Raw genomic sequence first — 24,043 nt, forward strand, 5'->3', positions numbered from 1 at the left:
CGGGTAGGTAGTCTTAGTACCTTAGTCACTTGGCTTGCACCTTCTCCTCTTTCTTCTACTTGAGTACTAATGTCGAGTTCTATTGCAGGTCCCATGGAAGCGGATAAGCTCAAGGGGGATAAGCTCTTCAACCACATGAAGGGGAGGAACAAACGGGATGCTAAGAGAGCTCACGTTGAGTCCCCACTGGCCCCACTCCCAAGCCCAAGCTTCCGCCGGTTCCCTCTTGTGAGCCCGAGCTCCCTGATGCTCCTCCAATCATCGACTTAGAGGAGTCTGTACCACCTCGAGAGCCTGAGACCTCGGTTGAGCCTACTACGAAGGCAGTAGCTGAGCCTAAGGTCATCATCAATGCTACCGATGCAACAGTTGAGGTCTCTGCCAAGACGATCCACACAGCCGAGACGGCGGTTTCCAGCTCGAGGAGCCCAAACGAGGCCCGAAGTATCTTGGTCCCCTAGTGCAGCCTTCGGAAGAGCAAGGGGGTTGTTTATGCCGAGGAAGTCTCGATCTGGGCCGATCTCACCCCTGCTCAGCTCGAAGCTTGAGCTGCTACCCACACCATGGGGGTAAGTTTTCTCCCTTCTCTCTCTTCTCCTTCAATGTTAACCAACTTTCTTGGTCAGGCGAACTCCGCCATGCATGCCCTAACTCTTCAGTCTGAGAGGAACCTGAAGTGGGCTCTGAAAGCCAAGGAGTCGACCTGTGCAGCCCATGCCGATCTGAGGGCAGCTCGTGGCCAGATCCACCGGCTGGAGAGCAACGCCATGGCCTAGAAAAATGTCATCGTGGCACTGATGGCGGAGAAGGAGGAGCTGGCACGTGAGAGGGACGTGCTAAGGGGCGAGATGGACGTCCTCAAAGCAGAGCTGGCATGTGAGAAGGGCGTGCTAAGGGGCGAGCTAGAAGCCCTCAGAGCAAAGGCAGAAGGCCTTAAGAAGGACAAGAAGGCCCTTCTACACGAGATGGAGTTCCTCAAGGCTGACATCAAAGAGAAGACCGAGATCTTTACTCAAGCCACAGAGGAGACGAAGATCAAGGCTGTCGCGGAGTACATCCAATCAGACAAGTTCGATGCCGTTCTGGGTGAGGCCTATCGTAAGGGATTCAAGCTTAGTAGGTGGCTGATAAGGCATACATACACCAAGCTTGACACGAGTGCCATCACCACCTCATGGATCACGGTTGAGATAGCCCGTCAAGCTATAGAAGATCTGGATTCCGAAGAGGAGGACGGTGATGAAGAGGCAGATGTCACCGACCAAGTTGAAGCTTATGAGGAGGTCCCACGCGGAGATGACAAGCCCTCGAAATTATTGTTTTTTGTACTCTGAGCCTACGAGCTCAGTTTTAGTTTTTTTTTCCCTTTTTCTTCTTTTTGTCAAGCTCATTGTACAAAACTTATTTGTTAATGAAATCAACTTTTTTCTTTGCCAAGTGTTGTTGCCCACCAAAGTATCTGTTTTATCCGAGCTATCGTAGTTAAGCGTACAAAATAGGGTTTCTCAACCGTTGCCACCCCGAGTTGTCTCCTAGTACCTCACGGGGGTGGATTTTATGACATACACTCAGGTGATTGACATAGTCAGGAATATGCCCGAATTGTCTTCTAGTTGTATGCCGAGGTGAGTTAAGCGTCGCGGAATCTACCGATCTGCTTGCATCCTTGACATATTATGCACTGTGGTACCGAGCTCCTTGGTCAACTTGGTATTTTAGCCCCTTGGCTGGGGGGAAGTGGCTTCAGCCACCCTTAGAGTTCGCTCGTGTCATAGGGGCGACTAGGTTATTACATCGAAATATGTTAGTTCAACATTTTGGCCCTTAGGCTTTGGGAGTGACTCGTGGTCTGCTCTTGGAGTTCGCCCGTGTCATAGAAGCAACTGGGTCTTATTGCGTCGAGGTCTTTGTTAGCTCAGCATTGGCAGTGACTCAGTTATTTATAGGTAATACTGCCTCAGGTTGACAATATTCCATGCCCGAGGTACTTGTCTCCCTTCTAGGGTTTCAAGCTCGTATGTTCCTTCCCCGAGCACTCGCTTCACTCAGTAAGGTCCTTACCAATTCAGACCGAGCTTACCAACACCGGGCTCAAGCACCATAACCTTACGAAGAACCGGGTCACTGATGCGGAGTGACCCGGTTCGCCCGTGTCATAGAAGCAACTGGGTCTTATTGCGTCGAGGTCTTTGTTAGCTCAGCATTGGCAGTGACTCAGTTATTTATAGGTAATACTGCCTCAGGTTGACAATATTCCATGCCCGAGGTACTTGTCTCCCTTCTAGGGTTTCAAGCTCGTATGTTCCTTCCCCGAGCACTCGCTTCACTCAGTAAGGTCCTTACCAATTCAGACCGATCTTACCAACACCGGGCTCAAGCACCATAACCTTACGAAGAACCGGGTCACTGATGCGGAGTGCCCGCTTCTTGACCCTGGTGTTATAGTACCGAGCTACCCTTTGCTAGTAGGTTGCGGTCCTGATGTATGCGAGGTCCCGTACTTTGTCAAGTAAATCGAGGTTGGTACGTAGCTCATCTTCATTCTCCTGGTCATCATACGCTTCCAGTCTCAACGAGGGGATTTCGATCTCTACCGGAATGCCTACTTCAGTGCCGTAGGTGAGGTTGAAGGGGGTCTCTCCTGTAGCGGCCTTTACCATGGTACGATAAGCCCATAGCACGCTGGGCAGCTCGTCTGCCCATAGCCCCTTAGCTCGGTCTAGGCGTGCCTTTAGTCCGTAGAGGATAGCACTGTTCGTGACTTCCGCCTGACCATTTGCTTGAGGGGTACGCCACTGAGGTGAAGTTCTGTCGAATTCCCATGTCTTGGCACCAGTTCTAGAATTTGATGTCTTCGAACTGCTTACTGTTGTCGAAGATCAGTACCCAAGGTAGTCCAAAATGACACACTATGTTCTTCCAAAAGAATTTCTACACATTCTGGGCTGTGATTATTGCGAGGGGTTCAACCTTGACCCACTTCGTGAAATAGTCAACTGCCACCACTAGGAACTTTCTTTACCCAGTTGCTGGTGGGAATGGGCCAAGTAAGTCGATCCCCCACTATGCAAATGGCCATGAGCTAATGAGGTATTTTAGGTCGGCGGCAGGCCGGTGGTGGATGTTGGTGTGCTTTTGATACTTGTCGCATTTTTTTACGAGCTCGATCGCGTTTGCCTTCATCATTGGCCAATAATACCCCTGTCATAGTGCTTTCTGAGCGAGGGCCCTGCCCCCCAACTGTCCACCGCACAGGTCCTCATGAGTCTCGCGGAGGACGAGCTCGGCTTCAAAGGGTCGCAGGCAACACAAATAGGGGGAGCGTGTAGGATCTTTGGTACAGCCATTCGTCTATCATGACATATTTGGCTACTTGACGATCTGCCCTCCTAGCTGCATTACGATTTATGGGGAGGGTCCCGTGTAGCAGGAAGCTCGTGAGCGGATCAACCCAACTCGGCACTGCTTGAACGATGGGAGCAACCTCCTCTACCCCCCTGAGAATGCTAGATCGAGGCAAGTTCTCTATATACACAGTTCTCATGGTGTTGTCACTAGTGCTGGCTAACCGGATAGGGCATCGGCCTCAGTGTTCTCTGATCTTGGGATTTGCCGGATAAAGTGTGACTGGAAGTTGAGCAGGGCCTCTCTTACTTTGTCTAAGTAAGCTATCATGGTTGGTTCGCGAGCTTCATACTCACCCGTAACTTGGTTAACCACGAGCTGGGAATCACTGTAGACAACAATGTGCTTGGCTTTCACTTCCTTTGCCAGATCCAGCCCGGTTAGTAGCGCCTCGTACTCTACTTCGTTGTTGGATGCAGCAAACTTAAAGCGTAGTGCATACTCCAGTTTCACACAGCTTGGCCCGTACAGAACAATCCCAGCTTCGCTGCCCTACTGGTTTGACGAGCCATCAACGTGAAGGATCTAGGGCTCCTCGTCCCAGTTCGCGTTGGGCCTAACTAGGAGAGATGTCGCGCTGGTTGCTACTTCACGACGCTCGTGCTCAACCGGTCTGGGAACCCCGGGCTCGCCCACACTGGGGGCCTTGTGTTCTACCGACCTGGGGACTTCGGGGCTAAAGGTGCATTCTATGATGAAATCTGCTAAGGCTTTGGCCTTGATAGCAGTTCGCGGCTTGTACTAGAGTTCATACTCACTGAGCTCGATGGCCCACTTTGTCAACCTTCCTAAGACCTATGGCTTGAGCAAGACTTGCCTCAAAGGTTTGTTGGTAAGGACAACGATGGTGTGAGCTTGGAAGTACGGATGAAGCTTCTGGGCTGCTATGACCAGTGCATAGGCTAGCTTTTCTATCTCTAGGCACCTTGTCTCTGCTCCCTGCAACACTTTACTAACATAATAAACGGGTCATTGGACCTGATCTACTTCTCTTATTAGTACCGAGCTGGCCACCTCGTCACCTGCTGAGAGGTATAGCTCTAAAACATCACCTTCGTCGGGTCGGGTTAAGACTGGGATGCTGGCGAGGTGCTTTTTGAGCTCGTCGAACGCGAGCTGGCACTCTTCGGTCCATTCAAAGCCTTTGCCTTTTACGGCCTTAAAGAAGGGTAAGCAGCGATCTGCTGACTTGGACATGAAGCGGCTCAGAGTGGCTAACTGGTCGTTCAACTTCTGAACCTCCATCGATTTTCGAGGTGGTCTCATTTCTAGGATGGCTTTAATTTTGTCTGGGTTAGCCTCAATGCTGCGCCGTTAACGATGTAACTTAGGAATTTACCCGATGTGACACCAAAGACACACTTGTTCAGATTTAACTTCATATTAAATCTACGCAGAATTTCAAAAACTGAATGTAAATCTTGTATTAAATCATGTGAAAATTGGGTTTTGATGAACATGTCGTCTACATAACACTTTACTTTTTTGCCAATTAATGGTTCAAACAGTTTATTTACAAGTCTTTGAAAAGTGGCCTTGGCGTTTTTCAACCCGAAGGGCATGACCTTGTAACAGTATAGGCCAAGCTCGGTTATGAAGGCAATTTTCTCTTCGTCAGTTGGGTCCATCCTGATCTGATTGTAGCCCAAATAGGCATCCAGGAAGCTCAGCAACTCATGCCCCGAGGTCCAGTCCACTAGACGGTCGATCCTGGGAAGTGGGAAGCAGTCCTTTGGGCAAGTTCGGTTCAGGTCGGTGTAGTCGACGCACATGCGCCATTTACCATTAGCCTTTTTCACCATAACAGGGTTGGCCATCCAGCTCGGGTAATGGACTTCCCTGATAAAATCAGCTGCAAGGAGATTCTTGACCTCCTCGTCGACTACCCTCCATTGCTCTGGGGCTATGTTGAATTTCTTCTAACGGGCCTAACTACAGGGTCAATATTGAGCTTATGAGTTCTAATGTTGGGGTTTATGCTGGGCATTTCTGCTGCAAACCATGTAAAAATATCTAAATTTTTTAGTAAGAAACTTACCAGTTGAGATCGCAGAGGCTCCTCAATAGAAGCGTCGATCTGAAGTACCCGAGTTGGGTCCTAGATCGAAGCTGGGATGGGGATGGTCTCTTCGGTGGGCGCGAGTCACTCTAGCTCGAGGTCATCTGCTACCTTGGTTTTTCCTTTGAGGGCGGCTATGTAGCACTTGCGGGACTCAAGTTGATCACCTCGCATCACCCCAACTCCGAAATCTGTAGGGAACTTCATTGCCAGGTGGTAGGTCGAGACTACTGCTCGTAGGGCGTGGGTGATGAGCCGAACTACTATTGCGTTGTACGGGGAGTGGGTCACGACCACTAGGAACTCGTGGTTGAGCCTTACCATGCTGGGCCAGGTGCCGACCTCTATTGGTACAGTGACTCTCCCCAAAGGCCTTACCTCCTCACCGTTGAATCCCACTAGTGGAGTGTTGGCAGGCTTCAGGTCGCCTTCCTGGAGCTGAAGTTGATCGAAAGCCGCTTTGAAGAGAATATCCGCCAAACTGCCCGAGTCGACGAGGACACGCTTGACCTCAAAGTCGTTGATCTTTATCTTTATGACAAGAGCGTCATCATGGGAATAGTGGACCCCTCGCGCATCATCTTCTGTGAAGAAGATCGATTCCTCCACCCTTGGCTGCTTCGGGGGATTCTGTTCTTCCCTAGCGGACTCGCGAGCTGATGACCAAGCTACGGCTGAAGTGTAGCCCGCGACAATTGATCCTCCGACAATTACATGGATAGTCCCCCAGACTGGTCTCTCATTGGGGGGGCTGCCTCTATGGTTGTTCTGCTTGTTTGTTGGACTCGGGAGCATCCTTACTCTGCTCCCCCTGCCGACCTGTTTTATTATTATTATTGTTCTTTACAAAATTTCTCAGATATCCACGATGGATGAGTTCCTCTATCTCGTCGCGGAGGTTTTTACAATTTTCAGTACTATGACCATGATCTCTATGAAAACTACAATACAAATTTTTATTCCTAACATTGTGATCGGCCTTCAGCCGAGGTGGCCACTTTACATATTGGGCATCCTTGATCGCCATGAGGATCTCGGTCCGCTTTGCGTTGAGGGGTGTATAGTCTCTTTCTGCTGCTGGAGCTAAGAAAGGTTGAGTTGGCTTTGCCCCCTGAGCTTGGTCCTTCTTGTTCTTGCTATCGCTTGGAGCTGGGGGCTCTAGTTCCCTCTTTCCTTTTTCAAGGGCCTGCTCACCCTTCTGGCTGATCTCCTCCTCTGTCCCTATGAACCGATCCGCGAGCTTGAGGAACTCAGTCATGGTCTTGGGTTGATTGACAACTATGTGCCAATTGAACTCCTTATGGGTGATGCCCCGCTTGGCCGCAATGAGCCGAACTACGGGGTCTAGGTCGGGTATCTGTAAGCAAGCGTCATTGAACCGCTTGATGTAGCTTTGGATGGACTCTCCTTCCCTCTAAACTATGCTGAGGATACTCTCTTGGGTTCTCAGGCATCTTTTACTGGTGACGAAGTGGGAGGTAAAGACTTGTACGAACTGCGCCCAGCTCCTTATTGAACCTGGTGCAAGGTTTCGGTACTAGGTGCGGGCTACTCCTTTGAAAGTGGTAGAGAATGCCATGCACATGCAAGATTCACTAGCTCTTTCCAGGTGCATCTGGGACTGAAAGGTGTCCACGTGATCATTGGAGTCGAAGGATCCATCGTACTTGTCCAGCTGGGGGAGTTTGAAGTCCCTTGGCATGGGGACAGCAATGAGTTCTGGTGACAGGGGGAAGGAACTGAAAGAAGTGGAGTAGCTTTTACCTCGCCCAAGCTTACCTCAACCTTGCCTTTGAGTTCGGGCAGGTCGCGGGTGGCAGTTCGGCAAGCTCGGCGACGCCTTCGCTGCTTCTTAGTCGGCTCGGCGTTGGTGCTGCTGGCCTCGGTATTACTGAGCTCAATGGGCCCAGGGAAAGGCTCGGATTGCTGTCGATAGTTGCGAACAGAGGAACCTTGTCCTAGATCATCGGCCAGCACTTCGAACCGATTTTCGGCAAGTGGAGGTTCAAACTGTGAACGCTAAGGTGATACAGGCCTAACTGGCTGGGAAGCCCCCGACCTAATAGCAGGCCGCGAGGCGAGGGTAGGTAGTCTCTCGTTTCTTCCATGAGACGATACTGAGGTCTCTCCTCAGTGGGAAGGAAGTTCGCTTCAATGGTGAGGCTTGGTTGGCTGTGTAGCTGGATGTCGAGGAGGGAGTGAAGGAAATTGTTGCTGATACTGGTATTGGGAAACCTGGTGCAACACTTGCTTCTGGTGAAACTGGAGTTGCTGGAATTGTTGCATCTGAGCCTGCATGGCTCGCATGCACTACATCAGATCCTCAAGCTGACCTTGGTTGGCCACCAGAGGGGGAATGGTGGGTTCAGCGAAGGTTGTTCCAACTGTAGAGGGGAGTGGAACAGTCACGAGTGCCACTGCTTGGGGCATGTTCAGACTGGGGACTCCGTCCGCGGAGTGGGGGACGATAAATTGTCTGATGCAGATAGTGGAAAACTAGGGTTGTTCCTCAGGGGTGTTTCGGCATCCGGCGTTGCTCGAGGAAGCCATGGGTGTCAGTGATGCTGATGAGTTCTTTGGGGAAAGTTGCACAGAATTTAGAGGAAGGCCTTTTGAAGCGATTCCCACAGACGGTACCAAATGATGCAGCACAATTTGGGCACTCCTAGCTGGCTGGAACCTGGCTCCTAGCTGTGACAGATGACACCTGAAACAGAGAGGAACGTGAAGGATTCCCGGGGAGCTCTCCCGGCGGGAACACTCTGATGGCTAAGTTAAAGCTCTGAGAAAACTCAAAGAAAACACAGAGAGAGTTAAGAGTGTTGAAAGTGCTATCTTCAATACCTTTGCTTCGCGAGGGTCAGGGTCCTCTTATACCGGAGCTCTGTCACGTCAGGCGCAATAGCCACTACCATAGCCGTTACTGCCAGGGCTGAGGTGGCGGGTGCAGGCAGCCGCAGCAAGGTACGGACTGGTCAAGCATGCCATGCTTTTCAAAGATGGAAGGCACGACGCCGCCTGGCGAGAGGCATGGACTCTACCACCAGATCCGACAGGTACGGATGTCAGGCGGATCTTCCCTACAGGTTGCCGAACTACTTTTCACCGAACTACCTCAGCACCGAGTGCCGAGGTATGCCAAGGTGCTCACACTAGAGGCGAGCTTTAAGCAAGTATGAACAGGAGTGTCGACGGTGTTGTCCCGAGGTGTTTCTCCCTCGGGACACTTAGCCAAAAGTCGGGGTGCTCCCTTCTTAGGGAGGGAGAGCTCGAAACCCCTTAGGAGGAGCTCGGAGCGCTCCACCCTTAGGGCTCAGGGTGAGCTGGGCCTTGCTTCCCGGTGAGTTGCCACACCTGCAGAGTCGTTCGACCGGGCTTCAGCGAGCTTGTTACGCCGAGTTGTGGCCAGGCTGTCGTGCTGAGTTGCCACTTATGCCAGGTCATGTCCACGTGTCCCCGTGCTACGAGGTTGGGCCAAATCACACTACATCAATATGGATTTATACTATCAAAAATATTGACATAGATATCTAATTAGTAGCATTTATTAGTGAAAAATAACTTAAAAGACTTAATTAGTGGAGATTAATTGAAGTGAAAAATAATAATTGAAGTTACATTTTCAACCCTTACAATTAAAGGGATTAAATACATAAGTATGGGCATTTTAATAGCCATTAAAGCTGACATTAAAGCTATAATAAAAGGACTTTTATAAACTTTGTAAAGCAAAGAAATAAAAGATAATTTTAGTCCAAAAAAAACTTTCACACTATATTCACACTTTTATATATAGTATAGATTTTGGTTGCCATAATAAGGACAATCTTAACATTTAAAAGATCAAGAGAGAATAATGCCATTAACATAAAGTGAATTCACAACAGTGCCCCATAGGAAACATCTCTCATACTTGTCATTGGAAAGATGTTCCCAATACACGGTTGAAATGTGTAGTTGGGTGTGAGTGGGCATGTTGTGTGGGGCGTTGATGCAAACTCACAAAAAGTAGGGTACTGATTATCCGATTCCGAATTCGATATCTAATATAATTGAATCAAATTCGAATGGTTTGATAAATTTAATGGTCGAATTTGAATTTGTATTGATCCGATTCGATTAAAATTCGATTATTATATAAATTGAATATATATTAAAGTGATGCGTCCATATTTTGTAGAACAAATTATCCATCTTAGCGCCTTTGTTCATTCTATTTTAGGTTTTTTTTAGTTTACTCTGTTTTCTTCTTTTTTGTTCAATGTCTTGTCATTGGCGTTTCTATTTGGTTAGTTTTATTTTTAAAAGACGTGTTATTCCTCCTCTTTTCTTAATGCATCTAGTTTTGATAGGGTTTACAAGGAAAGTGAAAATGCATCTAGCTTTGTTAGGATTTACAGGGAAAGTGAAAAATAATTGATCAAATTCGAATCGAATTGAATATTTGATATTTAATCAATTTCAAATTTAGTTATTATTTTTATATATGCTAAGATATTTAATCAAATTCGAATTCCATACAGGCCTAGCAAGGAAGTACATGGTTGGTTTTATCAATTTACCCTTTAATATTTCTCGAACCGAGTAGACAGGCGAGAACCCGGTCCAACTCTGACGGACCAGAAAAAACCGCGTAAAAATCGGAAACACGCACATCACGCCGGCTACTGAGCCCCACAGGCCGTCAACACCCACATTACGCGCCGGTAGGCGGCCCCTTCCATCCCGGTAAGGGTTTATATAAAACCGATCAAAATCCAGTAACCCTCACAGTCTATCGCCCTACACGTGTCCTCCACTTTAAATCTCAACCGCTATCGATCCCAAGTCCTCTCTTGTTCATCGAAAAGGAAATAGACATAAAACCCCTCACCGGTCGGCAAACTTCACCCTAATCACTCTCTCTCTCTCGGTCTCGGAGCGTCCGTCAATGTCGATGGAAGACGAAGAAGAGATAGAATCCCATCCAACATCGCCAGCATCGTCAGACCACCAAACGGGACCGTCCCAACCAGTGACCGTAGCGGCGCCACCGCCACCGTCGCGTCAAAGTCTAACCCTAGCCCTGCCAATACAACAACCCCGAACGGCCAACACCACCACGGGAGGAGGCGCCAGTCACGGCCGCGAAGATTGTTGGAGTGAAGGGGCCACATCGACGCTAATCGATGCGTGGGGTGAACGATACATCGAGCTCAACCGGGGCAACCTGAAACAGAAACACTGGCAAGAGGTGGCCGACGTTGTGACCAGCCGCGAAGACTACACAAAGGTACCCAAAACCGATATCCAGTGCAAGAACCGAATCGATACATTAAAGAAGAAGTACAAGATCGAGCTGGCCAAGATCGCATCTGGGATCTCCACCAAGTGGTCTTTCTTTGACCGCATTGATCAGCTCATCGGCCCCTCGTCGAGAAAGAACGAAGATCTAGACAACCATACCCCATCTGGACCCACCCCGAAGTCCGCCGCCGCCTTTAGGAACTTCAGGTCGTTGCGGCAGCCTCAGGTGAAGCAGCGCGAGTCGACCAACTCGGGTGATTCGACGGACGGTCTTCCCCCTGCGACGAATAACGTTAATGGGAAAAGATGGAGATTCAAGAAGGAACCAATTCGAAGTGGCTGGGGAGGCAAGTCCGAGTCTTCTTCGATGAGGGAGTTGAGTCGGGCGATTTTGAAGTTTGGGGAGGTGTATGAGAAAGTGGAAAAGTCGAAACTGGAGCAGGTGATGGAGATGGAGAAGCAGAGAATGGAGTTGACGAAGGAGTTGGAGTTGCAGAGGTTGCGGTTCTTCATGAAGACCCAGATCGAGCTCTCTCAGCTGAAGCGCAGAAGAAGGGTCGTCGTCGGTAATGGTCGCCGTAACAGTAATAATAGTGGTTAGAACTTTCAAGTCTCAACGAATCCATAATTTCTCTGTTCACCCCCAAAAAAAATGATGAAAATTCGTAGTGAAACGCGGTAAATTAATAAGGATCTCTTAGTCTTATCTCCTCTACTCGATGACTGTATGTTTAGTTTAATTTATTTCAGCCTCATGGATTGGGAGAGCTGACTAATAGTCGTGCTTTGTTCTTGTGGAAGAAATGGTTAGGGCCTTAGGGGAGTAGTGAATATAGCCACTATTCTGTTTCAGAGATGGATCAGGAAAAGGAGTTAGCAATGTAAATCAAAACCAAAAAGATTATCAGCAGACTGATCAAACACATTAGTCGAGTTCTGTTTTCCAAAGAAAAAGGAATTCCAGGAATTCTAGTTGAGTTTTTGGCTGTCAACTTTAAAAGACTGTAGGGAAAATTAGGCCTTAGGTGAGTTCTGCCTTTAGAGAAAGACAAGTTTGGAGAATTCGAGTCTGCTTATGTACAATCTTGACATGTGGAAGCTGAGATAGCATTCCATTCTTTTAATATCTTATGCTGTGGCAAATCCAATCAATCTTCAGCCAAATACCCCTCATTGTATGGGCAAGGGATCAGACACGATCTTCAGATAAAATTATCTAAAACCACAAGTTACAGTAACTTTAGCAGCCAAAAATGGGTAATCAACTAATCATGAATCAATGATGCTAGCATCACCATACTCTTTCCATGATCATCTGGCAGGTTCTGCCCAGATAGCTGTCACTTGATTTGACATAAAATAAGCTTTTGAATCCCAACAAAATAAAAATAATTTAAGGAAAAATAGAGTAGCATTTACCACTTACCAGGTCTGAGGCAGTGAGATTTAAAAAAGGTATACATGTATATCCACATCATTTCTTGGAAGTTTCATGTTTTTTACTTTTTATTTATTCAATATTTACAAACTTAATTGAGGCGTCCAGAGCACTTAGAGAGCCAGTTTGCTGAATGCTACAACTACAATGAATGCAAATGCATAAGATAAAGATCTTAACAATGGATCAAAATATGTTATTCGACTCCCAACTTCTCAATATGAGACTGGCAGAGTTTATAGTGATAGATGATAAGAAAACCTAGTTGTAGGGAATTTTCTTAACAAGAATACTAACATCAAGGCAAAGATTCGTGGGGTCTGTTGATGTCACAAATGCGAAAGAGCTTTGCTTGTCTATCCTAGTCGCAATTCAATGCAGACGCTAATAATAGTTCATCTGATGAACCCAGTCCAGAGCTCCAGGGCCAATTTCTATGCTCACGCTTCTGCTTCTATTATTTGAAAGTTAGTGAACTGGATATAGACGCATTACAACTTTTAGTAGGCATATGGAATTATAGAATCGTCCGCGACTCCACTACTTGCTAATCTGAGGCTAAAAGACATTATTGGCAAAGCCCTGACATAACATAGCCCATCTTGCCCCTTCAGGGGATTCCGTGGATTTCTTTGACTGAACTCTATAAAGACACCCACCGCATTGAGTAAGTCTCACAGCAATGCCCAATTGTTTTCACCAGCCAGCAGCCTGAATCGTTGGTAAACACTGAACTTCGGCCAAAATCCAGAGAGGCATTCATCTTCTTTGTAAGTCCTGGTTATCTCAATGAATTGTATGTAGCAAGTGCTAGTCAGAAACAGCATTGATGGAAAATGCATCTTTTACTGTTTTACACGATGAATTTGTATTCCTAAATCTCACAAGAATGAAAAGTAAGAACTATATTTTTAGGTAAGAAATAAGAACTAAAAAGTAAAAAGATACCCAAAAATGTAGAAGAAAAGAAAATGCCTCTTTGAGTGGCCAAAAGAAAGCCTGTTAACCAAAGCAGGAGTCAGTGTCACACTACTTTTTGGGAATTCCTGCTTTAAACAATTACAAACCAATCAACCCCACCAGGATACGTTTTCTAATTCCAGAGACAATACAACTAGAAAAATACCACCTGACATATACTAATATACTCTTTCTCTTTTCCGTTCTTTTATGGTGGAAAAGATTTAAAATAAAATGGGGCAAAATTACTGCCAAAGTAGAAATCACGTTCATTGATCATGCTCTCTTCAAAAGATATCCCAGGAGGATGCCCAGCAAGCCAACAATCACGATAAAAAGAAATGAAACACCACCATGGCTTTTGTTGGCTTCACGCCTCAATAGTTCCTGCACAACCAAGCCAAAGAATGATGATAAGCCATTCCTTCTAATCAAATAAAAAGATACGTATATTATACCACACAAATTATCAACCTATCCATCTTCACCAACTTCCTATATGGTTTGCATGTCTGCAAGTATATATGGATACATAAAACTAATGCATGTTAATAATAAATAAATATACATACTGATCAAATAAATAAATAAATAAATATACAAAATTGCAAAATTGCGTTCTGCACTGCGAAGTACTTTATTACATATCTGCATAAGCTTTACCATAGCACCAGTACTATGTAGGACTAGATAAGCTAACCAATAAAATAGAAGTTGGGTAGCAGAACTAAGAGGATTCTAACCATCTACGTAGTCTAATGTATTCTAAATAGAAAGTTGCACATAAAGAACACCCTATGATCTAATCTGGAGCTCATTAGAAAAATTCAGAAACTTAAAAGATGAAATTTACATACCAGTTCCTGACGAAGTTTGTTGCTCTGTTGAATGGCAAAATTTTTCTCCTCAGCAAGCTTTGAAATAATAGCCTTTGCCTGAAAATACATCCAGTATTACTTGAATTTGACTAGCATGTGCTACTTGAAATACACAAAGTAATTCTTTTTTCTATTTTCTTCTTCTTTGTTTTTGATTAGTCAATATGCAAAGTAAATTTTCCCCAAGATGTAGAAAAGAAACATACTGCTCCAAAAATGTTCTTGTCCATAATCTCTATAAAGCAAATATTTAAATAAGTAGCATCAGGATTCAAAATATTGACAAGGATGTGTAAGCACAAAGTAACTATAATGAGCACTCGATGTAGTAAGAACTGCAGGAAAAATTATTTGATGGAAGATAGCTGCAGATTCCATCACCAAAGTGCACAAACTAGTTTAGTGTTCAAGAAACAGAGAATGCTTTACCTACCTACTGCAAACAGAACACAATCAGAATTCAATAAAAATATCTTAAGCATAAAAACATGGTGAAATTTTAACTTCAGTGCAATTGAAGATAAGAATGAAAGGTTTCCATTCTTGTGTGAACCAGAAGGCCAAAGGTAACTTCACATCCCTATATGGATTGTAACTGTAGCATGTCAACCAGCATTCATACCAAAGTAGTCCTGGATATTAACTACTTTCTGAAAATAAAGGATAATGATGCCACAGAACGATAGCCATGTGTGGTTGATGGACTTGATGTGATGACTTTCTTCCTGCCAAACCAAGGTTATCATACCAATGATACTAACAGGAACAATTCTGGGCTCCTTCAAAAAACATTCTCAAAGATGGATTCCTATGTCAACACCATCACCACACTTCAATAAATTTAGACTCTACATCAAGAACTATAGCGAACCCCATATAGTTGGTTTGTGTAGGATACCCATAGCCTTATGTGACCAAAGATGTTACGTCATCATCATCTAAGCCTTATCCCAATCAACTATATAGGGCCAGGCATGGTTCAAAGTATCAATACTCTCAATACTTTGAACCTTGGGGTCAGCTACATGAATCGCATTTCGCCATTCCATTCTTTTAGAGCCATATCCATTGTTAAATTACTTAGATGGACCTCCATCAGAGAAATTGTTGCTTGTGTAGAAATCTCTGAATTCTCACCATTGTACCCTCCCAAGTTTCTCACCTCCTCTGCCAATGGGAAGATGAAAAGCAGTTGAGATGATGGGACCTTACACACAACAGGGAGGGAGAGACAAGCAAGCATTGGTAGTTGTGCAAGCAGGTAAGCAAAGGATAGAAGAGGCTTCACCTTGGGTGTTATTGAAGCTACTTAATGGGAGAGTTTTCAGGGGTGTCCACAAAAGGTCTGGAGGCAAAAACCATTAGTTTGCTAATGGCCATTGAACAAAAGGCAATAGCAGAGAAAGGAAAAAAGGGAGGACGGAAAAGGAATTATTCCAATTGGTATGGGAATTAAATGAGAGGGCAAGTTTAGCAACAAAGACTAGTAGGGGAAGCAAGAAAGTACTTTGGGAGTGCCTACAAAAATAGACAAGTTAATCTGACAAGTTGGCATACCAAGAAGTGAAGTGGCATCAAAGATTGAGATCAATATGGCTAAATGCAAGGGACAAAAAACACATTTTTTCCACAAGGCTGCAAATGCAAGGAGAATAGAGAATATGGTAAAAAGCCTACTAATAAAGAATGAGTTGGTTGAGGAGAAGGCAAAATCAAAGAAGAAACCATCCATTACTGTTGAACCAAAGCCATGGGATTGCAGTTCAAGAATCTGTCAAGGGAACAAGCAGAGTGTTTAGAAGCAATTTTTTACAAAAGAGGTGGAGGAAGTTATAGACACAAATTTCATGTTTAAAACCAAACACAAGAAAATGTGAAGTAAATTCAAATAAATTGAATTTTTATATTCAAAATAAATGGGATACAAACTCCTTATTTTTGCACTCTATTACAAAAGAGTGATGTGCTTCTTGAAACTTAATGGTGTGCTTCTTGAAACGTAAGGATCTGTATTATGAATTGAAGTCAAGGGTCGAATGATGTGTTCTTGTACTTCAAAGAATGATGGAGCTGGCTTCTTTCAATTGGGCTTAGAAAGCTTGGTCAAAAGAAAAACCTTGTAAAACTCCAAGAGCATTGTAGATTTCTTGATATGGTGTTGTTTGTACTTCTCTTTGTCCCAAAAACATTCTTTCTTCCCCAAGTCTTCTAACCAAAAGTCCCCCCTCCCTGCTCTTGATGGGATTGGGAGCATGTATTTATAGTTTGTAAGGTCCAGTCTTTGCACACTCTTGATTGGAGATTTACTTGACTCTTGTTGCCCTTCCTAGAGAATAAGGTGTTGGCAAATTGCCATTTATGGGGATAATAAAATTTCATCAATTATTCTCTTGTCAATAATTGACTAAAAGTGAGATGTGCCTTAGTTGATTAGAGATTTGATTTTATCTAGTTACCTTTTGTAAGAGGAGAATGTTGGCAATTTGCCATTTACGGAGAGAATAATACCTCACCAATTATTCTCTTTTCCACCATTAACTAAAGGTAAGATGTTGCTTAGTTGGATTTATTTCTATAATCCACTAAAGGCTTGAGATTTGAATTTTCCCACAAGGAGGGTATCACATGCCTCCCTGATCTTTTATTAGAGATTCTCCTTCCCTCCCCCCCTCGTCCGCTCGCTTGGTTGTTGTCGCTGGCTCCCTAATCCTGTAACTCTGGTTCAGAAAAAAATATATATAAAAGCAAGTTTTCACTTGAATCTTTGATCAGAATTTTAGACTTTTAGAGCTCAGTGTCACCATACAACACCGGAATCTGAAGTTGGTGAGCCTCAAATTCCATTTTCTATGGTTTCTGCCTCATTTGGCAATTACATTTTCTTTCAGTTAATCCTTCCCGGAATGAAACCATTTATGGTTTTGCTCAGTTGACCGGATTTCTGGAATGGGCTATCCTGATTTCATTCAGTTGACCTCACCTGTTCCTACTGTTGAATCCCTCACCTGCAGCTCCAAGTATGTTATTGCCGCTTGCATATTATTTGTTCCATAGCCTTGAGCCTTCAGTCTTTTGGAAACTAATCAGTGGCACCTCTGGCTTTTGTTGATGAACGGTGAACAGAGTTTGACAACGGCACAAGGGTAGAGAGAGAGAGAATTAGAGAGGGGAATTCAGAGTATCTAATTATCTGGTTCAATCACCAAAATGGAGAAGAAGATGAACAACAGTAATCTTCCCTTATTAGATTTAATCGAAACTCAGGTAGATAGGAATTAAGGGCATTTTGGTAATCTTAAAAGTTTGGGGTGTAATGGTGAATAAGTGAGTCAATATGGGTGGGTAAGGGTGGGTGAGGGTCAAGGTGGGTTGTGACCCAATAGCAAGCATTTGTAATGAGCCAGTAGTGGGTCATTAATGGATGTTGGTATTCAACCCGCACCCAGCCCACCCATTTGCCACCCCTAGGGTGGATTCAGTCATGGAGCTGTTTCAGACCACAAAATGTAAAGGAATTAACAGGATAAAAGAATTGAGTTCGGCTTCGGTCAGGGCAAAGCCCATTTGAGCAGCCTTTATTGCCTTGCATTGAGAATATCTCTGTACTTATGTGCTTTATTTCATGGGGAGATATTCCCAATGCAAGGTTGCAAAAGGCTGTTAGAACAGTGTGGGCACGGGTTTTCCCTGATGGAAGCCGATCTCAAAAGAATTTGAGTGTGGGATGATTCAAAGATCTTCTTGGTGAAGTCATTCTGAAGGATTTTGTCACAGCAAGGTAATGGCAGTTTTGCTTATTAAGGATGGTGCCCATTGGTTCCATCAAAAGCCATTGTTTCTGTTGTGGGAAGTGCAAAATAAGTGCCTTGCAACAGACAACCTAACAAAAGGTTGCAAAAGGCTGTTAGAACAGTGTGGGCACGGGTTTTCCCTGATGGAAGCCGATCTCAAAAGAATTTGAGTGTGGGATGATTCAAAGATCTTCTTGGTGAAGTCATTCTGAAGGATTTTGTCACAGCAAGGTAATGGCAGTTTTGCTTATTAAGGATGGTGCCCATTGGTTCCATCAAAAGCCATTGTTTCTGTTGTGGGAAGTGCAAAATAAGTGCCTTGCAACAGACAACCTAACAAAAGGAAGGATGGTAGTGAACAGCCCAAACCACAGTTTCTGTGATAGCTGTACAGACTGTAGATCACCTCTTCCTTAACAATGGTTTTGCTGCTGAGGTGTTGGCAAAGGTCTTGGCACTATTTGGAATACAGACATGCTTCCCATCAACAAGAGAATTTCTAGAAGCATGACAGATGGGGAGGCCTGAGTAGGAGGGGCAAGTTAATTTGGAAGATGGTTAAGAAAGTACGTCATGGTGGTTAAGAAAATTATTTGGATGCCTTTGTCCTGGGCAGCCATGAATAAGATGTTCAAAGGGAGATCATACAGTTAATTTTTTGCTTCTGAACATTTGTTTGTAAGAACTGAAGCAATATCTGTCTTCAGCTTTTTGTTGTACGTGAGCTTTTTTTGTTAAAAAACATAATGTATGATGTATTAACCGATACCAGTCTGCTATATGGGGTTGGCTACATGAATCCTATTTCGCCAATCCATTTTATTTAAAGCCATATTCATTATTAAATTATTAGTGCTTACATTTCTTACTACTTCTACCCATGTCCTTTTTGATCTACCCCGAGCTATTCTAGCCCCTTCAATGTAACAAATCACTTCTTCTAACTAGCATAGTTGGTGGCCTTCTATCTTTTTTTTTTTTTTGATAAATAGTTGGTGGTCTTCTATGCGTGGGCCGCCCAAACCATCTTAGTCTACTCTCTCTCATTTCATCACCTATAGGAGATACTCCTAGGTTCCTATAGATACCTTCATTCCTAATCCTATCCTTTCTAGGTTTTCCCCTCATCCATCTTAGCATTCAAACTTCCGCCACATTCATTTTCTGGACATGTTTCTTGACTGCCCAACACTCTGCTCCATCCAACACAGCTGGCCTTACAACTGTTTTATAGAATTTTCCTTTTAATCTAAGTGGAATTCGCCTATCACATAAAAGTCCATATGCACTCCTCCATTTTGCCAATCCTGTTCTAATTCTTTGGGTGGTATCCTCCTCAATCTCTCCCTTGTTAGGAATTATTGAACAAAGGTACCAGAAATGGAAACATTGAGTTATCTCTTAGTCGCCAATCCTAAGTGTATCTTGATTTACAATTTACACTCCTATTATTACTAAATTTACATGTCATATAATCTATTTCATTCCTACTTATTTTAAACCTCTTATTTCTAAGGCATTTGACCATAATCTTAATTTGCATTTAATCCATTAGTTTCATCAATTAAAACAATGTCACATCCACAAACAGCATGCCCATCAGCCAATACAGTCCAATATGGCAAATCAACGAGTGCTGCAGATCAACAATCCTCAAAACCGATATGTATTGACACAGAAACCAATACATTGCAATATTTTGAACCTTGGTAGGGAGTTCCGTGGATAGCACAATTGTCAAAGAGATGGCACCTTCATCTATAGTAGAGGTGGGTGATTATAGGACGAACTTAATGGTTGAGTGACTTAGGTGATGAGTCAGAAATAGTCAGAGGTTTTGTAGAGCACTTTTTTTCTGCTTTGATGAAACAAGCTTCAGAAGTTTCAAGCAATGTTTTCAACCCATCATTGACCTAGCCAATTGGACTGGTCAAGCCACCATCTCACCAGGATTCCAGGATCCCTTAACTGCTTGTCTATAAAAAACATTGGCTGAGTCAACAACCTGATGGCATAGTCAGCTGAACTGTGGAATCATTAACCCAATCAGCTTGTCACAGGTTACAAATTAAACCTCATTTTTATCAATAATACAACATAGTATTAAACTAAAAGAGGTTCATTGAAGAAATATAACCACTTGCTCCATAGAGCTGGCCCAACCCTCAACTATCATTCAAATTTCAAAACCACCCAATACAATTGATCCCTAGACTAACATATCAGCCAAACCATTTGCATGCATTTTAACCCATTTGAAAGAAGCCCCAACTCCATATGAAAGTTCTCTGACTTCTCTCAATTCTTGTCCGTTCACCCATCTACCCTGTGTTGTTTTTTAACCACCCCAATACTAACAAAGAATCACCTTCAACCTCCACCTGCCTTAAGTTTAGCTGCTTGGCTAGCCTTAACACTTTAAATAAAGCGGAAACTTGTACTGTTAGGGAGTTCCCATAACCAATAGATCCATTTTCATCCCAAAATACTCCCCCAATTTCTCAAGGACCTGAAGAACCGACTGTTCCTCATAAGTGGACTTCAAAGTAGAAGAATGAGATCCTTTTACTGCAACCCACTGTTTCTGAGTTGTGTAGTACTGTGGATATAGATAATAAGGATGGATTCTTTGAGATCATTGTCAAAAGATTGGGGGATGACTTAGGCCGACCAAAAGATAATTTTCATTTCCATAGATTGGAATATATTTTTAACAAAAGTTTGATTTTGCAGATTTAAAGACCCAATGTTGGAGGAAGATTGCAATAAAAGTTTGAGATGAGCTAGATTTGTTAGGAATCAACATTTGGTTCATACCAGTAAGACCTAAATAACAAGTTTAAATAGGTATATAAGAGGAAAGGTTTCAGGAGTGCTAATGTGTCCTTTTGGTCCACTTTTGCACATTCCTATAAAGGCCAAGAGGAAAATCAACAATTGATTGAAGTGCTGATTGTTTGGTAATGGAAGGTGTTGGTGGTGTGCATTTCAAAAGGGAATAGCTGTTTTTGTTTCTAATTCTAAGGAATCATTTACAGATTCTTTATTAGATAAAGGAGATGTTGAGGTAACTGTGGATATCCAACAAATTTCCAATCTTGAAGACCCGGTCATTAATGAAGATACTAGGATAAGACCAAGTGACATCATTTCCGAAATAGCTACAGAAGATCTTTGAAGAACATTCAGAGGATGACAGTTTTTAAAGGTAGACAGAAAAACAAGTTGTGGGTTTTACTTGGATGGTGAAGAATTTACTAGGAAGATGTTCAAGTAGAAAAAGGAGAACCATTTCGGAGTAGGGATTGTTATTTGAAAGAAATAATGAGGGGTCTTGGAGTTGGAGTGTTATTATATCGATAGTTTGGTTCTGATTTGTGCAGAGAGACTGAAAGGTAGTTCAGGTTAGATGGAAAATTAGACAAGTGGATGGTGTATGGGTTTCTACAGATGTGGATGTAGGGTGGTGGTGTTTATGATCATGGATATGGGGGTATAAGATCAAGAATATCAGGTTTTGTATGGGAATCTTCTATCTTAGATTTTAAAGGGACTACAAGCCTACAATTCTGGCAATAAAGACTAATGCATCATATGAATCCCCAATAAACCACCAATCAAAATGAGATAAACTCATGACTTATGAGGATAGGCTTGATTGTTCACAGGAGGATGACACCACAATCCTAATTCCATAGGGCTCCATGTCCATTCCATCAAATACCAACCCCAATCCCTTTCTTCTTGATAACCCACCAGCAAAAGACTAGGATGCTTATCATCATCAACGTAAAATGCTTGCTTCAATCTACAAATAAAGTAAGTGCACCAGCCAGGAAGGACCACATAAATTTTACATTTACCTATTACCTATAAACCGTTTTTTCTCTTTCTTTTCTTGGACCAGCATTGACCTATAAACCATTCAATTAAATTGTCTTCAAAAATTAGCAGGAAGGATAATTATCAACTGAAAATAGAAATGCTTCCAATGATGTAATAAATATAAGACTAATCCATTTTGAAATTCCTAACAAAATAGTTGAGTACCCTAAATTAATCCCAACTAAGAAGTTCCTCATGGAATAAGTTACTACCGGACAAAGAATGTTCTAAAGTTTAAATTTGGAACCATAAGATTTCAAACTCCATCAATCTTATTAATTAAAATGTCATTATATCAAACCAAATAAAGACACTGAAATCCAAATTAAGTACAAGTATACTCAAAGCTGATGACAAACCATTTGAATTCACCCAGTAGAAACAATAATAAATGAGCACAATTGAGAGAATTTGCACTTTTAAAAACTTCTTACCAGAGAAAACTCGATATCTAAAAATTGCCAGCAATAAATCTTACCTCTGAAGACTTTTCTTGAGGCTCAGAATATGCTCTTGAGACCTGTACCCAGTTATAATAGGCATATCATCAATCTGCTTCTAAAAATCCTAGTTGAACACCATGCCAAACCCCAAATCCTCCCCCAGTAAAAAGGAACAATGGTTTCCATAATGGAAAACAAATATAAAAGAACATTATCCTTCGGTTGCAAACATTATATTTAAAATTACTCACAGAAGTAAATTCTGAAACATTCAAATTTCCATTATCCGATATAGAAGCCCTTGGTGAAGAACCCTCCTCGGACCCTTCTGGAACTGGTGATGGCGGTTGAGGAGGAGAAACATAAACAACTCTCAACTTGCACTCCTCAATGTGATTTCCCGACTCCTTGTTGAACTAAATAAAGCCGATTCCATAGATTAAAAGCTAGGTGATTCATACCAACTAATATTAATAAGATTGCATACATTGATTATTACCGTTTCTGGGTTGATGTCCTTTACAGTGGCTCCAGGACTTGCAAATACGCTCTGAAGGAGAAACTTATCCTTGCACTGCATGTCAGGAGGAGCTTCCCGCTGTGCTTGCATCGTAACTGATCAACAACAATAATAAATTTAAAAAATAAGTCGCCAATTAATCAAAAAATTATAGTGCGTGCGTGTGTGTGTGTGTGAGAGAGAGAGAGAGGGAGGGAGGGACCTATAACATCGCATGTGGATCGAGGCAGAACAATTCCGGTGTTTGGACGAACACAATACTTCTTTGGATTCGTCGTCTTCACCTGAGAATCAGAAACTCTACATTCAAGTATCCAATATATGCAAGAAGTTCAACATCTGCCAAATTCTTATATAGTTTTACACATTTTCCAGGGTGCCTTACTTCCCAAAATAAACGAAAATAAATAGACTAAGATAAGAGTATGCAAAGAAAAAACATTTTATATGGTTAAACTTTTTCCCAGCTTCGGGCGGTGGATTCTCTCTCGAAAATACCGAAAAAAAAAACAAAATGAATAAATGGAAAAAAAAAAATTACCTTGAAAGCAACATAGTTATCCGTCTTATTCGATAATTGAAGAGAACATGAGATCTGCTTCTTCAGTTCGACTATTCAAAACGGAAAAAACAAAACACAAACAATCAAAATCTCCAAACCCTAGAGATTAAAAAAAAGAATAAGAAGAAATAATGAACAGATCTATACAGAGAAATCTTTGGAAGCTTTATTTAAAAAAAAAAAAAAAAACGAAAAAGAAACATGAACTTACAGGGGAACTTGAGCTCCTGAGGCTCAATGCTGAGAAGCTCTCCTGAACTCATTTCGCAGGATCCTCCGCAAGCACAGGTTGGAACGCCGGTTTTCCAACGTTCAAAAGTGGGCTTTTAAGCGAATAGATTAGAACCTGCGGAGATCTCGAACCGCGAAACTGGTTCCCCAGCGACCTAAAACAAATTCAAAACCAGAGATTCCAGAAACTGAGAAGGATCTGGAATTGCTTCGGCTCTGATTTTCTTTGGAGAGAAAGATGTTTTTAAAGCAAAAAGAGCAATGTATTGCAGCAAAGTGACGTTGTGGGCCAGCTATACCCTTTCTCTCTCTAGTTTCTTATTTTGTTCTTTATTGTTGTTGTCTGGGTGCGTGTAGTGAGTGATACATCCGGCAGGTGCCTGCCGGTCCCATCACATAGATCAACGGTCTGGAAGTCAACATTATTAGATAACAACAACCGTCCGATTCTAGTCTCGTACCTCATTGCACATTTGGAACAAATCTCAACAACAGAGCCCATTCTGTTCTCGTAATTAACTTGTTTGGCTGATAGGCCGGTGGCCCTCGCTCACTCGGCTCACTCACACACATGCAAGGATATTT

The 24,043-nt window shown here is 43.1% G+C and overlaps 2 protein-coding genes across 2 annotated transcripts; one reads left to right on the plus strand and one right to left on the minus strand.

The window, feature by feature from the left end:
- Nucleotides 1-9,967: 9,967 nt before the first annotated feature.
- LOC148880374 (trihelix transcription factor ASIL2-like) lies at nt 9,968-11,717 on the plus strand. The gene has a single exon (XM_088962256.1). It carries the CDS (start codon nt 10,395-10,397, stop codon nt 11,349-11,351), a length of 957 nt encoding a protein of 318 aa, XP_088818382.1. The 5' UTR covers nt 9,968-10,394; the 3' UTR covers nt 11,352-11,717.
- A 1,428-nt stretch (nt 11,718-13,145) lies between these two features.
- LOC148880375 (vesicle-associated protein 1-2-like) lies at nt 13,146-23,793 on the minus strand. Its single transcript, XM_088962257.1, has 8 exons — nt 23,439-23,793; nt 23,207-23,277; nt 22,868-22,949; nt 22,645-22,760; nt 22,397-22,561; nt 22,181-22,222; nt 14,006-14,083; nt 13,146-13,535 (listed from the first exon to the last, which is right to left on the minus strand). Exons 1-8 carry the CDS (start codon nt 23,488-23,490, stop codon nt 13,425-13,427), a joined length of 717 nt encoding a protein of 238 aa, XP_088818383.1. The 5' UTR covers nt 23,491-23,793; the 3' UTR covers nt 13,146-13,424.
- Nucleotides 23,794-24,043: the final 250 nt, after the last annotated feature.

Source organism: Nelumbo lutea, chromosome 1 (genome assembly GCF_056320005.1).
Source record: "Nelumbo lutea isolate HS-2025 chromosome 1, American lotus-T2T, whole genome shotgun sequence".
NCBI classification, from domain to species: domain Eukaryota; kingdom Viridiplantae; phylum Streptophyta; class Magnoliopsida; order Proteales; family Nelumbonaceae; genus Nelumbo; species Nelumbo lutea.